General features: G+C 33.1%; 1 protein-coding gene across 1 annotated transcript in view; it reads right to left on the bottom strand.

The window, feature by feature from the left end:
* Positions 1-16,661, bottom strand: part of LOC111064182 (serine-rich adhesin for platelets) — a 100,156-nt gene that overhangs the window by 50,269 nt on the left and 33,226 nt on the right. The window contains exon 2 of the mRNA XM_022351873.2: positions 8,216-8,246. Coding sequence (XP_022207565.2) covers positions 8,216-8,246 — 31 coding nt within the window. The remainder of the gene's footprint in view (positions 1-8,215; positions 8,247-16,661) is intronic.

Below are 16,661 nucleotides of genomic sequence, written 5' to 3'. Positions count from 1 at the left end.
GTACATTAAGAGCTATGCACTCAACATCTCTATTTCATACTTCCAATTACCCGTATCGAGTTATCGTTACATTCCACCCATCATCAATATGTTTTTCCTATTTCTTCTATTATCATTCCATTAATTGAATTTCTAAATTGCATTCATCCATTTTTCTCTTAGATACATGAATGTCTCTATTGTACATCTGCTAAATTCATTTCTTAATTTTTTTTCACATTGCACTTCTTTCAATTAATGAATTTTGTCAATCATTCATGACACCTAATAATTCAGGTGTCATCAATCTTCTTACAACCTAGGCTGCTCTATCAATATTAGTTTTCTATTCATACACATCCACAGTAGGCCTATCCTACCAATGTATTAATGAGGGGTTGGTAGTTGACTAATAATTAATAAGGAGACAAACTAACAAACTTTCGAGGGATGGGCTACAAGAAAGTCAGCAGTGTTTAAAGTAGCGACGATCTTTTTTGTGAGAATGCGGGGCGACTAGAACTGAATTTGGGATATTTAGGGGGAGGGGGTTGCGTCCTTGGCCTTGGGAGGTTGTGGCACCTCTGTATCAATCAATATACTGAACTGAAAAATTCCAGTTACTACTAAATATTCCATCTTTGATTGAGACCACTTAAATTGAAGGCCTTCCAAACTTTTAAAATTTATTCAAATTTCCAACCCATCTACATGCTAATTTCTAAGCTGACAGAATATCCTACATCCCCAATTCCACAACCTACAGTTTTTGCATCAAATTGTAACTTTAGTATTAGCAATAGTTTCAATGACGGAGATTTTATAAAAAGTTACGAGATTGTAGGAAATATGCAGAAAATACTCCAAAGAAAAGTCCTCTCCCACACATGCTTTCACTTCACTATGACGGTCCCTTAAACGGATGAGACAAAGTAGTATACAACACAAACGTTTCATGAATTCTATACGCAACAAACAAACGAATTTGCAAAGTACTAACTTTCTAAAAGTAAGAAATTATTTGGAGAATCGCAGAAATGATCGCCACTTCTTTACTTTCACTTACATATTTGGAGATTTACAATTTATGCGTTTGCAATTATTCAGAGAGAGTGGATATCAAATCTGATGGAGGATTGTACAAATCTGAATAAATAAAGTATCAATTGAAAGAATTCAAGTCGGAGAGAGCTCTACATAATATTCGAAAGTTGGCTCTACATTATATTCAAGAGTTCACTTTTTATACTACTCAATATAAATAAATAATTCTCTCTTGATAAATAATTCTAATAGTTGAGCTTACAATATGGTCTTAAAATGTTTGGTATATTCTGAAGAACTATGTAATATTGTTGGAGTTTTATTGACTTAGAGGCCCAAATATAAAAATAATACAGTATGAATTTAGAGAAAATACAATGGGAATATTTAACAAATAATAACTCTATTCCTACATGATACTCCAATCACATAATAGACACTAATCAATAAACGAGAATAGGGAGGATCAATGAAAATGAGAAAATGGGTTCAGTGATGTAATGGAGACGTTGTAGATGGATGAAATATTCTCTACCATTCACAGGCAACATCATCTTATCGCGCAGATTAAGATAAGCGCCTTATATCAACTATGAGCTCTGTCGTTGTAAGTGTCTGTTTGAGATCAATCTGCCAAGATACATTGAAAATGAATGATGTAAGGGTAAAATTATAATCATGCGAGATGAGTGTACCTAAAATTTTATTCGAGTTCTAAACCACCAGTAAGTGAAAGGTCCATTGCATCTCATTACTATCTCATTTCTTCTCATTCCAAGGGCCAAAACACACGAGGTGATTTTCAGATGAGTTGGCACGGCTCGACAGGACAGGAAGCTCTCCGATTGGCTGATTGGGTTGACGTATCGAGAATCAGCAAATCGGAGAGCTACCTGTGTCCTGTCCAGCTGTGCCGACATTTTGAAAGAACGCATTGTGTGTTCGGCCCTTAGAATGAGAATAAATGAGATAGCTATGAGGTGCAATACGACTATCACTTCCTGGTGGAACGTATCACTCAAATAAAACGTGAGGAGCTCATCTCTCATTATCATCATTTTACCCACATGGATCCCTTCATCCTCAGAGGGATATAATATTGTAATGATGCAAAAACAATATAGACCAGAATAATAGTTGTCTACTGTAGGCTGAAATTTAACAATATGTTGAATTTGAATAGAAATATAGATCGTTAAATTCTATAGAATAGACAGATAATAGAGTACAGTAAAAGAGTTAATGAAAGAGTCGTAAGCAGTAGACAGTCTAGATACCAGTCTAGTAGATCTTGAGATCACAGAGTAGCCTTCTGTAGACGTCCAATGGTCCCATTCCATTTCTGTACTGTGTGGTAACTGGTAACGATATGCGATTCCAATCGTGTATAGATTGTTGATATTGGTTCTCATTGCATATATAGATTGGCGATAAGAGGTTCTCATGCGGATTTGGAGAACGATAGTGTTGTGATAGTATGGGGAATGGAGGGTCATTTACAACTTCATTTGGAAAGAGGTTGCATGTGTAGTAGCAATACTTACTAAACTGTTTCCCATGTATAGAAAACAACACTGTATTCATTTACTGAGTCAGATATAAGTTGAGGTATTGAGTTATTGTCTAAGGTGTTGAAAAAGCTGTTGGAGATATGGAGAAGCTATTTAAAAGCAGATTGGAGAAGATTGATTATAGATGAAACTTTGGTTGAGATGTCTACGAGTTTCGTGAGGAAATCGATCATGAAGAATCAATAAATCATTATTGAATGAGAAATGAAGAGTTCAATGAAGAGTAATAGCAACTTTTTTTAATAGCTTGTTTGAGAGATCACGTCTTATAAATATTTAGGGTCACTAAATAGAATTGAATAGAATATGATTCTATCATACAAAGAACATAAGTTTCGGTGTTGATCGAACTTGAAAACTGACAAACTTGAGCAAAATCTATTGAAGCTTGAATATTGGCGTTTTAACCAATTTGACTCGTTTTGATTTGATCTGTGACAAACTTGATCAAAATCTATTGAAGCTTGAATATTGGCGTTCTAACCAATTTGACTCGTTTTGATTTGATCTGTGGCACATTCGCCTACATGTGTCGATATGTCCACAAGAGAGCTTCGATAGAATAATATGTAGTGTAAGGGTTGATGAGTTCGATATTCTACACAAAAGATTCATAGAAGCATTCCATAGGATTCAAAATCTTTGGAATGTTGTTACTATCTTATAAAATGAATCTAGAAATTCGCTAAAAATTATTTTCTCAAATATCATCACTAATAATTTATAAATCAACAAATTCTAGAATCTTCTTAGAATTATCCTTCAATACGTTATCACAAATCCATTAACGAACTGTACAGATTGCTAAATGATAAGCAATTATTGGGAGCGCTTAATTGAAGCAGGCTCATTCACAGACGAACGAGCACTGCAGTTTCTGAATGCACTTCTTAAATAAGTCTCTGATGAATCTAGACTGCCGTCTTGTTCGTAGATAATTGCATAGATGAGATTCACGTCATGAATTAAATAGAGCTAGATAGGATGACACGACATTCTGGATTTCCTTGTCATGGTCTATGAGAGTCGGAAACTATTTCAGACGAGTTCACAATAATTTCTGGCCTTATTACTCCACAGTGCGGTAGTTATTATTGCGAGGTAAGATATTGAAGGAAGATGTCATCTTAGTTACCTACTGACAAACTGATATGCATTTTGAACCGGTTGAGAGGACTGTGATGAGGATAAATAAATGAGAGAGAAGAGCTCATACGTCATACCTAATTGACAGTAGGATGAAAAGAGAACTCTTCGAACAAGATTAAAATGCAAAGGAAAGAGTTTAGAGAGTAGGAGAAAAAGTCGAACCGGATGAAAGAAATACACACTATATGAGTACATTTAAGATAATTTACACAGTCATCGAAACTGAAGGTTTTACTTGAAAATTATTGGAAATGTCATCTTACGTTCTAAAATATAAGAACAAGTGACAAGTAGATTTAATTAACATAACTTTCAAACAACATTCACTTTTACGGTATTATATTTCACGTTTATTAAGAAATAAGTAGTAGTAAAAACAAGTGATGGATTATAATTTCTCTCGATATTGATTTTATCAACTACAGTGCTAGTTATACTTGTCTAGCTTTAATTGTTGGGGAGTCCCTTGCAGAAGTTCTACCTCGCCTAATACGGGCTACCAATGCCCAGATATAAGTCCTAGTATGAGACATAGCAAGTCTCTACTTTTTGAAATTCTACAACACAGTAACACAATTTTCCACTTATAACATCTTTGGCATTCACTTATAATGTAACAATATCGGGGCACCGAGCTTCGCTCGTTATTTATTTATTGATAATCAGAACTCAATTCTTTAAAATGATTGGAGAAGGACTAACAGGTACAGCCCAAAACTGTTTCTTTCCCGAATTTTGATTTATACACTATAAATGGTCCAAAAAGTAGATTATGTTCCATACACTTGAATTCAGGTCAAATTTTCAGTTGAAATATTTGAATACATAAAAGTTCTAATTTAGTTTTTGAACAACAAAATAACACTCACTAATCACTTAGAACTGTAAAATAATGATTAACTTTGAATATTATGATATATACCATCTCATGTCAACAAATCAGATTATTTTGATCGAGTCAATTAAAATTATTTCTAGATTTCTCGCGAGATACGTTAATCTAATTGATTGCACAGCTGATCTGTCACACAGGCACACGCATCTTCTGTCATCGACAGACGATGAAATAATTATCATCTATTTTTCCAAGGATGAATTATCCTTCTCATGTCGTTCAGCAAGTTTTCCCAAGGATGAGACCTAGTGCAATCGAATTTTTATATCATAAACCTACTATGTTCCAAATTTCGTGAAAATCGTTGGAGCCGTTTTCGTGATCCGTTGAACATAAATAACCAGATAATATTATATTATTATATTATATATTATTATTATTATATTTAGTATATTAATACTAAGAATAACCAGATATTATAAAAATATAAACAGACATACAGAAATTGCTCGCTTAATATAATAGGATTATGGAGAGGGAGTGGATTTCAATTTGAATTTTCCTTCTTGAATATTAAATTTAAATCCAAAATAATCCTAAACAACACCGTTTTTGTGTTACCATAGAAAAGATGTTCCCAATCTTGTCTACATAAAATAATTAGTCATTTAAATAATTAATAACATAAAATCCGGATTCCAGATAACTCGTGAATTACTAAATTCCAATAATTTATTGCCACTTGCTGATCAATGAAAGTAGAAATGTATTATATTGATAGAGAAAATTGTGACTCATTACTTTCACTAGGATTTCCATGTACTAGTAGTTAACATCTTTCATAAGTATCAGACAGTATAGATTATTGGCAGAATGAATTTGATTTCTCTTATGTTCTTGATACATTATGTTGATTACTGTTCGATATCGAACTGACCCAGATTATAAATAATCTTGTCTTGATGGGTGCTTCCAATTCTGTGTAATGCAATAAGGAAATTCGAAATAAAGCGCCTTAGGCTAATAGCAAGAGACTAGTAGCAAGTGCAGGTCACAGAAAACTAAAAGATCTATATAGATTTTCGATTTCTAATCAATGATTTTAATGCTAACTAAGATGCCAACAAATCAAAACTATTCTAGAAGTCCAGAATGAAATGTTTAACTGTTTTGAATCGTAATTCATAGTGCTTACACATTCTATTTTTCATAGTATTTAGTAATGTTGTCTTTTTTCTTTAGGTCTACTTTTAATATAGGCTTAAATAAAAATATAGATCTCAGTACCCTTTTAAATTATTTTGTCACTACATGTTTCGGACCGTATTTATCACTCAATTTTTGAATGGTACTTCCTAGTAGAACAGTTCAGACTCAGATAAACATTTCATTCTGGACTTCTAGAATAGTTTTGATTTGTTGTAATCTTAGTACGAACTCAGCTAGATTTCTTTCGAATAATCTATCATATAATTTACTGTCCCCAATTTCCATTAAAACAGCACAGGCCAAAGGACTGTCCTTCTCATTCATTATGGAGCTCTACACTATGAACAGAAAATCATATCTTTGAAAATATTTATTTTTTTTCGATACCTACAGATCCTTTCCCAGCACAACATAACCGGACCAGAGATTGAGATGAAAATAAATCCGATGGAATGAGATCTAAAGCCAACCATAATAGGAGAAAATATGAATTTTCCTAATCAGATTTGAAGAATATGAAAACTTGAATTTGAAATGAAGCCATCCTTCCTGCGAACCAAAACATTCGTGACAGCCAAAGTCATTACTCTGAAGTGGTCAATGCGCACTGAAGCGGAGCCATTTATTATTCCTTCGACTCAGCTGACTGTCTTTTCTCGTATCATTGCCCAAGATTGATTCATTGGACATCGTGTACTCTACACTACACTACCTTTCTTTGTTTCAATTTCTGTCACTGTCTCTTTCCCATTCCCACACTCGAGCAATCATATTGTCTCTCTCTCAATTGCAAAAGCAGAGAAAGTTTGAGCTTTCTCTCTATTCTCTTTTTAAACTAAACACACGCGGCAGTCTTAAAACTAATAGAGGATAGCGGGAGTAGTATATATGTGACTTCCGCTGTGAATAATACGCCGAAAAAGAAGGATAAGAATAGGGAAGAAGAAGAAAAAGAGGAGGACGAAGAAGGAGAAGGAAACAAAGAAAAAGATGGCTAATGTTCATTTGTAACGAGAAAGAAGCAAGTGAGCTACGCCTATACTATGTACTGTACAGGTATTTTCTCTCACTAATTAGGTGTGAGTTATGAGAGGATCACCCTTGAATCTTTTCTTCTGATGAGTGTTATGTCATGGTAGAGAATGCAGTAGTGAATTCAAAAGAAGAAAATCTGAGATACATTTCTTCTTTGGTCGACATGAGGAGGTTGAGAAGCAGTTACTGAGTATGATTATTGGTTGACTAGTATTGGAAAGACACACTGGTCTAAAAAATATGAATGAATATGCATGAAATTGAAAGAACTGTAACAAAAAAAATCTTGGAAACTGATTACTTCTAATATTTAACAAGAGAGAAACGTGATAATTCTCACTTTATGTATTGTTATTCGAACCTTAATTATTTATGTTTTTACAGAGGAAGGGAATCCAAACTTTAAATCTTGGAGCACTAATTGAATGTTATTCAATTGAATTTTTAGTTGGAAAGCAATTCCACCACGAGAGTACTTAAAAACGAGGTTTAAATTTTGATCCAACTAAGAACACTTAAAATACGCCCTAAACTAACTAAGACTCTAAGAATAACTGAACCACACTAAGAACAAAATGATAGTCGGATTCCTCCATAGATTCTTCAATTTCTTGAATCATAAGAACTGATATGATTGTTCCATCTCGTTTTAAACACTAATGCCGATTTACAGATTAATAAACTATGAACATTCATCAGTACAATAGCAAGATCGATATCATGATTTTCCCTATCTTAATAATAAATTATCAATTTGCTAAAGTAACTTATGCCTATTAGACTTTTTCAGATTATCAATTTTCACGTAGAATTCAATCCAATTCTTGCACTTATATTGTGAATAATTATTCTGAAATAGCCTAATCAAAATTGATAATCGTGTCACTTATAGAGGAAACACTATACAACATCTATTTTCTCGTATCATAAAGAAATTGAGGAGTGTAAAATTAATTCACGCTTGCAAAATTAATCTTCAGCAGTACTTGAGAAAAATGTAAGAAATTGCGTTACAATCTACTTCAATGATTATCCTCTGCAGATACAGACATAAGCAAAGGATCATTCCAATTTTTTCAAATAACGAGATTATAATAACAGAGTAGAATTTCTAATTTTCAAGTACAAGTGATACAAATTATGAAAGAGGTATGAAAATTATATCTGTCACAACTGGTGGAAGAAAAATAGTAATAAATAATTGTTGTGAAAGTTTACTATGGACTCCCAGTGTAGATAAATAATTGGAGACAATTCAAACAAAATTTGCACCAATGCTATGAGCTATTAAGAAATAACGCTAATATAGAAAAGTTGCGTTAAGGAGCGAAATATTCAAGCAAAATTTTGTATATTGAAACACAGAAAGTTATCAAGACAGATTTAAACTTACGAAAAAGGCTTGCTTCCTCCTCCACATGGTGCTGAAAATGGAAATTGAAAATTATAGACATGATATTGAACTGAATAATACAGACATTAATAAGAGGTTGAATTGAAATCTGATCGATTTTGAATATCAATAAAACTAGATGAATTGCTATGGGAAAACAAAAAATGTATTCAAGAATGTGGATGAATTTATTGAGTTATAATAGTTCAATGACCATCATATGATAGTTGATTTATTGATAATTATTGATAGTTGATTTAAACTGGAATATAACTGATTCGACTTTATTTGTCATACAAGAAATTTGAATGTTAGAATTGACAACAAATAATTATTTAGAACCGATAAAAAATACATTGACTAGTAAAATAAAAAATGGGATCTTATAAAATTAAATGATTAAATATTTCTCAAGAAAGTGTATACTTTACTCAAACCATCCCTTTTCCTTTTGATTCTTCTGAAATCTAATACTGGTAGCGGAAAGAAATCATATACTCATTTCTTCTTATTTTTTCTACTCCATCACCTTCACATAACTCTCTCTCCTTATCTGCTTCTCTCCCCATTGAATGTTTTTCCTCTCTGCTGCATTCCATTTTTCTCTTCTCTTTTACATCCCTGTCTCCTTCCATTCTTATTTTCCTTTCCATCCTCTTTTTCTTCTCAATCTCCTTTTTACTAACACTGCTGCTACTATTACTACTGTTACTCACTTAACTACTACTTAATTTACTCACTTTATTAGTATACTACTAACTACTCCTCACTTCATTTTCTCTAGTTCAATATCTAATTTATTTTTGCTTGCTCTCAGATGGAATTCTGTTTTTTGTTTCTGCTCTTTTCATCTTTCTCTCCTCCTTCTGTGCAATATCTTCTCGTTTTCTTTCTTATCCTGGATCTACGATCTTATTTTTCTCCTCCTTGCTCTCGCCTTTCTTCTAATAGCGTTTCCATACAGTCATAGAACTACTTCTCCCCTTATACACCTCTATCTACTCATCTCAAATTAATGTATTTCTTATCCAATCTTTTGCTTCTTTCACCTCCTCTCCTCCCTTTCTTTTCCACCTTTCCCTTTTTTACTACTACTGAATGCACTCATCCTTCACGTATTGAACTTCTTCCTTTTTGCTTGTTCTCCATTTTCTCCGCTACATCCGTGCAAAATCCTATTGATCCGAGCTTCAAGGTCAAAAGATCTTCCATTGACACAATGCAAGTCCGGCATCATAGTGATGTTCTCACTTGTTTCCTTGCAACTACCGGTCATCCACCTCTGAGACCTCAGGCTCGAAGGAAACTCTAATCAGATATCTAATTGCAATCTGGAGATCTTCACGCTTGGAAATCGGACTTGGGCCTATACACTGATGAAATATCACTATTGGTCATTTGATTTGAATGAATCAATACGAGAGTTCTTTGAGAGGCTCTAGATGAGCTAACTGATTATAAATAATAATGATGGAACCGATAGTAGAAGTATAAATACAACCGTGCCAAATTCTCTGTAATGTAGAATATGCTATAAGCTGATTCAAACTAAGTTCATATCATGGATACGAGTTTTATGAATATAAAAGATTATTGTTTATGTTTCATAGATAGTTTTCTATGAAGATTCACAATAATTATCACTAGCCTGATGTACGGCACAGAGTTGAGAGAATAACACACAGAAACAAAAATTTTTTAATAGTTGATCCAAACTAAATGTATCTCATCCAATGCGAGTCTCAGGCATAAATAAAATTATTGTTCATGTTTCATAGATGGTCTTCTATGAATATCAACAAGTATTACAAGCCTGATGGAAGGAGTTGAGAGTATAACGCACACGAATAATAATACAATAAAGAAAATTGAAATAAGATAGAAATTACGAAACTCGCCATAAAAATATTAGAGAACGGTAATTGATGAATGATCAATATTGGAGATTCAAAGCTGGCTAAAAATATTATCCTGTCTTATAATGAGTGTCACTCACAAGCTGCATACAGACTTATGCGCCCCGAACAAGCGCATTTCTTTTTCCGTCAGCTGATGCTATGCTAATTATATCTGCATATTAGGCTACTGTTTCTGTACAAATACAGATATAATGAGAAAAGCATCAGCTGATGAGAACTGAAATGCGCGTGTTCGCGGCGCATAAATCTGTGCGCACCTTCCAATAAAAAGAGTGAAATATCTCGACTTGTGAGTATTTGGGCTACATGATTACATCCAATCAATGCAAAAAAATTGACCAGCGATTGGCAACTCAAACTGAATATTCTAGGAATAACAAGTCTTCAGTTGATAACAGAAACCAACCAAGGATTGCCTCCTATTTTCTCCATCTATCTTGCATTATTTACACAAAGATACAGTTCTTTTCTACTTAATCTTCTTTTCTTTCCCCTTTTCTATTTACTTTTCCATCAGTCACTTATCCTCATCCTTTGTTTTGACCAATTTCAGAAGAGTTTTTCATCCGACTTTCATTAGTATAGAGCAGTGAAAGCTCATTCGAGGAAGATATTGGACCTTGGAAAAAATTGGTAGTAATTTGTTTTTTCAAAGCATCGTGCAGTTTTAGTCTTTGAATTTGAAGTGAGCAGGTCATCCCGTAAAAACTATAATAATTATTACTCTCTTGACTCTCGGTTTCAAGTGCACGAAGAGTAAAAGAAACTACGAAATAAAGTAGAATCAGTAATGTGGATGAAAATCAAATGATATGTCGTTGAGAATGTTAACTTTTAATCACAAACTTGTTCATTTACTTTCCATCACATCAGTAATACCTATTGAAGATTTTTGTATTTTGAGAAGTGGTTGATCAATTAAGTTAGTCAAATCCTATTTCCTGAATTAGATATTGAGTTCAAGATTCAGATATTCAGCCATATTCAATTTTATTGAACAACTTCAAGTTTTTACAGTCAGAGAGAACTTATACGAATATTATAAGATTGTTTTATTCTATGGTACAGTGTACAGATTCCACAATGGTAAGCAGGCTAAAAAGTGGTATAAAAAGTTTCGATTAGTTTTATTTTGGAAACTGTCCAGTAGTTTATTAGGATATTTATACTTTTCATTTGAGTTATTTATACCCAATTAGAATTTGGAGTAGTATTGAGAAATTACCTGTTTTAACTTAGTCTACAGTTAAAAAAAAAATAATAATATTGGATACCAGCCCGTGCTCCGCAAGGGTCTAATTTAAAACTTGACAAACTGAAAACTTGACGTACTGGAATCTTGAAGAATTTAAAATAGACCTATAACCATCCCCGGAAAAATAAGAATCTACATTTAAAATCTCAAGTTAATCAGCTCAGTAGTTCAGACATGATGATGCGTCTTTCGTGTGTTTCCTATCCCGTACATGTATTTTATAGATTATAGATGAGTATTTTTCTCTCCTATCAGAATTATGTACTGTGCTACAATGAAACCCACACAACCTGTTGCAAGCTGGTAATACTACCTATACTAGAACAGCTATACAACTATACAAGTAGGCTACTGATATTGTCGCTATGAATAGGAGAAAGATTCATTTACACTGGAACTTTACTATAAAGTATGCAACTTGTGCATTTCAAATACGTTGATACTAATGTTGGTAATGTTAGAAAAGGAATACTACTCTTTCAATATCTGATAGTACCACTATAAATGAGAGAAAGATTTTTGCCTGGGGCAACTAGCCCAGTATAGAACACCTGCTCGCTAACTCGAGAACCCAGGAATAGCCTGTGAGGGTCAAGGGTCATGTCCACCTTCAGCCATCCACCGCCTCAAAAATTAATTTTCATGACGTCATCACTTTCACTTTCCACTGATATTGCCTGCTGCCTTGTTTGCCTTTCATCCGCTGAAAGATTTTGAGGTTTACACAGTAATTTTTCCAATATATCAAATTTATTGTGATTTTTGAATCATATTTGAAAGAGGATATGCAATAGAATATGTGTGAATACAAGGAATATAATATAACCTACAGGAACTATTGGGATGCGTATGATGATATAGAATTGGGAGAATATCATAATTATGTACCACTTTATCTGCAAAAACACTCATCATCGAATTATGATAAAATTTATAAGAAGATTTAATCTTCTCGTGATTCTTTAGCACTGCTCCCTTGATAAACTGACAAAATCATCCTGATTAGATGACAACTAAATACAGTTTCCTGGATAGAAAAATATGAATCTGTGCTTCGCCAAAAGATCAAAAAATATTGCAAACGCAAGAAAAGTAAATAATAGTTTCTAGAACACTATTTGAAAAGCTGACACTTATTCATTGATGGTATCACCATGGAACTAGTTACTAAAACAATTCCAATTGCCCCTTTAGATAGCCTAATCATGAATAACTCAAGTTCATCAATTTCATAACATTTCAGTTAATTAAGAATGACTTTTAGCTTATATTTTATAATATTCACGTACACTATCTGACTCAGCATTCATCCTTCTCATGGTTCTTTACTGCTCCCTTGATAAACTGACAAAATCATCCTGATTAGATGAAAACTACAGTTTTCTGGATAGAAAAATATGTATTTGTGCTTCGCCAAAAGCTCAAGAAATATTTCAAATGCAACAAAAGTTAATATTTTCTATAAAACTATTTGAAATAACTGACACTAGAGGTATCACCATGAAGCTAGTTAGTAGAACAATTCCTATTCCCCTATTCCCATTATGATACTCTAATCAATAGTTCATCAATTTCATGGCATTTCAGTCAATTTAGGATGACTTGTAGCTTATATCTTATAATATTCACGTACACTATCCAACTCAGCATTCATCCATTCATTAGAAGATCAATTAATCAGTATCAAACTATCATTATAGTTGGCATTCAACTGAATAGCGTACAATCACAGGCACAGGCACAGGTAACAATGATGGAGCTTCATTACGATTGAAGATAATAGGATGTCTGAAGATCATTTGAGAAGATTCCACGTTCAACTATAAACGATCGTCACAAAATTCAAAAGATCAATCTGATATGAACTAATTATGCCAAGGCCGTTACTTTCACTGGGCGCGTTTTTAATGAATATTTTCGCGACTGTAGAGTTCTAAGTGTGGGAAGTGGGATAGCCAGTTCTGCCAAAAATATTGCTTTCAACTGGTGGACCACATTTTTCATCAGAATTTCTCTTCCTTTTTCTTCTTCTTCTCCTTCTTCCACTCTTTCTTTTTCATATTCTCCCTTTTTTCTTCTTATTCGATTCATTGTCTGCTTCTCCTTGATGTTCACGTTCTTTTTCTCCTCCTTCTTATTTTTATCTAATTTTCTACCTATTACACGCCTTTTTTGTCTTCCTAGTTTCTTCTCTTAGTATTCGAGTTCATATTCTAATTTTTTTCTTCTTTCTATAGTCTACAATTCCTTCTGTTTTTACCTTTTTATTCATCTTTTTCACTTTTTCCAACTTACTTACGGTATCACAATCTCTTATCGTCAGTATCCTTTCTTCTTCATCATCTTCTGAAAACAATTATTGGTTTTAACCTTTCTTTCTTCCTATTCTTCAACATATTCATCATTTTTACCTCTCGCCTTTTCATCTTCTTACCTATTATTCTTCATCTCATTCCTCTTTTAATCTACTCTTTTTTTAAAAAACTTTTCATTCTTCTCCACTTTCTGCTGCTTTTTCCTCCTCTCCTTTTCCATTTTTGGCTATTGCTTCTTGCTCTTCCTTTTCTTATTCTAACTTTTACCTGTCCCCTCTTGTCATTCCATCATTCTTCTTATGCTTTTTCATTCACTCAGATTTTTCTTCTCCTCATTCTCCTTTTTATTTTTCTAGTACTTGCTATTCCTCCCCTTTTTATTATCCTCCCCTACTAGATCTCTTCCTCTTTATCTTTTTATTTTTTTATACTAGTTCTTATCCAACCATCCTTCCCCTCTATACTTTATGCTACTTCCAGCCTCCATCTATCCAATTCATTCTTCTATTTCAAGCCTTTTCTGAGTAAATAATTGGGTCTCTCCTTTATTCTCCTTTCTATCTCTCATTCTATCTCCCTCTCCCTCTCTGCTTCAATTTCTCTAAATGTGTTCCTCTCTTTCCAAACCTTGAGCTTTCTTTGTGGGGTGTGCGGTTTATGTTCACAATTAGTTGGGATCTAGTTTATTGATGTAACTACAAGCTGTGGACTTATCTGGCTGTGGAGATTTCGTCACAAAATGAGGGATTGGCAGATCCAGTACAGGTTTTATTGTGGTCTTGGATGAGTTTGTGACTTCGTCCAAGAATTTAGATCACAATCCTTTTCACTCTCACTCTCTTTTCTCTCTCTCACGCTGCATTCACTTAGGCCATCTGTCACTCTCCAACACTTGTGCCTCTCTTTAATTTTGTGAAGGCTATTCACTTTTTAAATTTGAACCAGATATCTAGAGTAACTCAAATACCTTCTACAATGGCAGATGTTTAATACTGAAAACAAATTCTACAACATTGTAAGGTTCTGAAGTTAAATTCTTAGATTTCATTGGCTTCAGTTACAGGCTTATACAACAATTATTAGCTCAAATAATATTGGCTATTTCAACAATTGAATTGAATTGACTAATGATTATACAAACATTGCATTAAATAATATTAGCTTTTCCAACAATAGAATTGAATTGAATAATGACTATACAAACATTGCACTAATAATATCATGTACTGATTATTTCTATATTTTATTAATTTGAAAATAAGATTAAATTATCTTTTTTTTGAAATAATCTGTTGATTCAAAATTATAGTGCAATAAGAGATCATCATATCCACCACCAGGTAGAGCCTCTCCAAAATTGGAATGACTTCGTACTACATTGATAAATATTGTAACTTTAAAAAAATCCTCAAGCTATTCCAATTACAATCAATCTCAACAGTGAGAATCAAGAGTATTACAGTCATTACACCTGAAATCAACGTTTGTTCTGAATATAACATACAGATAAATTGCTGAATGAGATAATGACGAACTGGATTAGTAATTCTCAGAAACAATTCAACATTGGAGATGAATATAAATTTAAATGGAGGTATGTGGAATAAGCCTACTGAAGAAATGAACTGACATGAGTTTTTGTAGACTTTTCCAACTACATTCTACCTGCACCAATATAAGATGACTTGTGAATTTAGAATTATCACACAGCAATATCGTGAACCCACAATTTTGGAAGGTTTTCGAAAGGAAAAGTTACTACCTCTTGTCTCAGAGTTCCATTCCGTGAGATGAAAAAGACAGACTTGTAGCGGACAACCCACCTGGACAAGTCAATGCCTTCTCATTCGATAAAAAAATCAACAAAACCAGTGACAGTCCGAGTCTCGAGTCATCCTCAAGAGATAGACTGCTGGTTTCATTGACGACAATTTTCTATTGTCACAGTCATCATGACTTCTGTTGAAAGGGTACAATTGACGGAGATTACATCGTTGTCACCGACTCTGTACGTGATGTCTCTTCCAAACTCAATAATATACTTACTCTTACATTTCTCAAGCTAGAACTTGGTAACAGTTTCTCAACTACATAAGCGGGAGATTATGTATATGTATTATGACTTATGTATCTGTTTGACCTACTGATACTGATATCATTCACTGATTCTTAGTTTGATTGGTCGTTGATCATTCTAGTATCTGAAATCTGAATAAAGTAGAAGTAGGCTACTGTATTTATTGTGAGCAGAATTTTGCGGAAAACCACATACCCATAAATGAAAAATGTATTCATTTACTGAGCCTGACTTTGTTCGATAGTTCTAGTATCAGATTTCTTAACGCAGAAGCACATTATTTCCTCAAGAGTGTTGATAAAATCAATACAATATAATATTACCTTAACTTGATGATTCTTTGCTGGAGATAATGCACACAAGTAAAGGTTCTAAATGATTAAAGTTATACGTTTCTCTATTACGTGGTAGAAGCTACTGGGTGACAGCTTCATTCCCTTCCCTTCCAATAGAATTGGCATTTCAATAATACGTTAATAAACTTATATTTTTCCAATGAATGATTAGAAATTCATGTACTGAATCATGCATTAAAAATTAGAATGTCACTAGTGTAATGGTGTTCAATCATTTAATGTAGACTGAGTTTTTGTTGAAACGTCTATTCCAAAATAAAATTAAATTATTTTACTTATTTTTTCATTTGCCAGAAAGAAAATGCAAAAAGCTTCACAAAAAATAAATATAATCTACTGCACTGAACTAAAATACATAGATAGAAATTGAGGAACTACCAATTTATTTAATTAGAAATAATCACGAAAATATATCCTTATTCATAATATTAGATATAATAATCTCTAATTAAGATTTGATTATCGTACTAACAATAACTATAATTATTATGGTCCCATGAGTACAGTAGGTGAGGCAAAAGGAA

The sequence above is a fragment of the Nilaparvata lugens genome, chromosome 10 (assembly GCF_014356525.2).
Source record: "Nilaparvata lugens isolate BPH chromosome 10, ASM1435652v1, whole genome shotgun sequence".
NCBI lineage: Eukaryota > Metazoa > Arthropoda > Insecta > Hemiptera > Delphacidae > Nilaparvata > Nilaparvata lugens.
The sequence above is the reverse complement of the archived record's forward strand: the minus strand, read 5'-3'. Positions and strand labels throughout refer to the sequence as shown.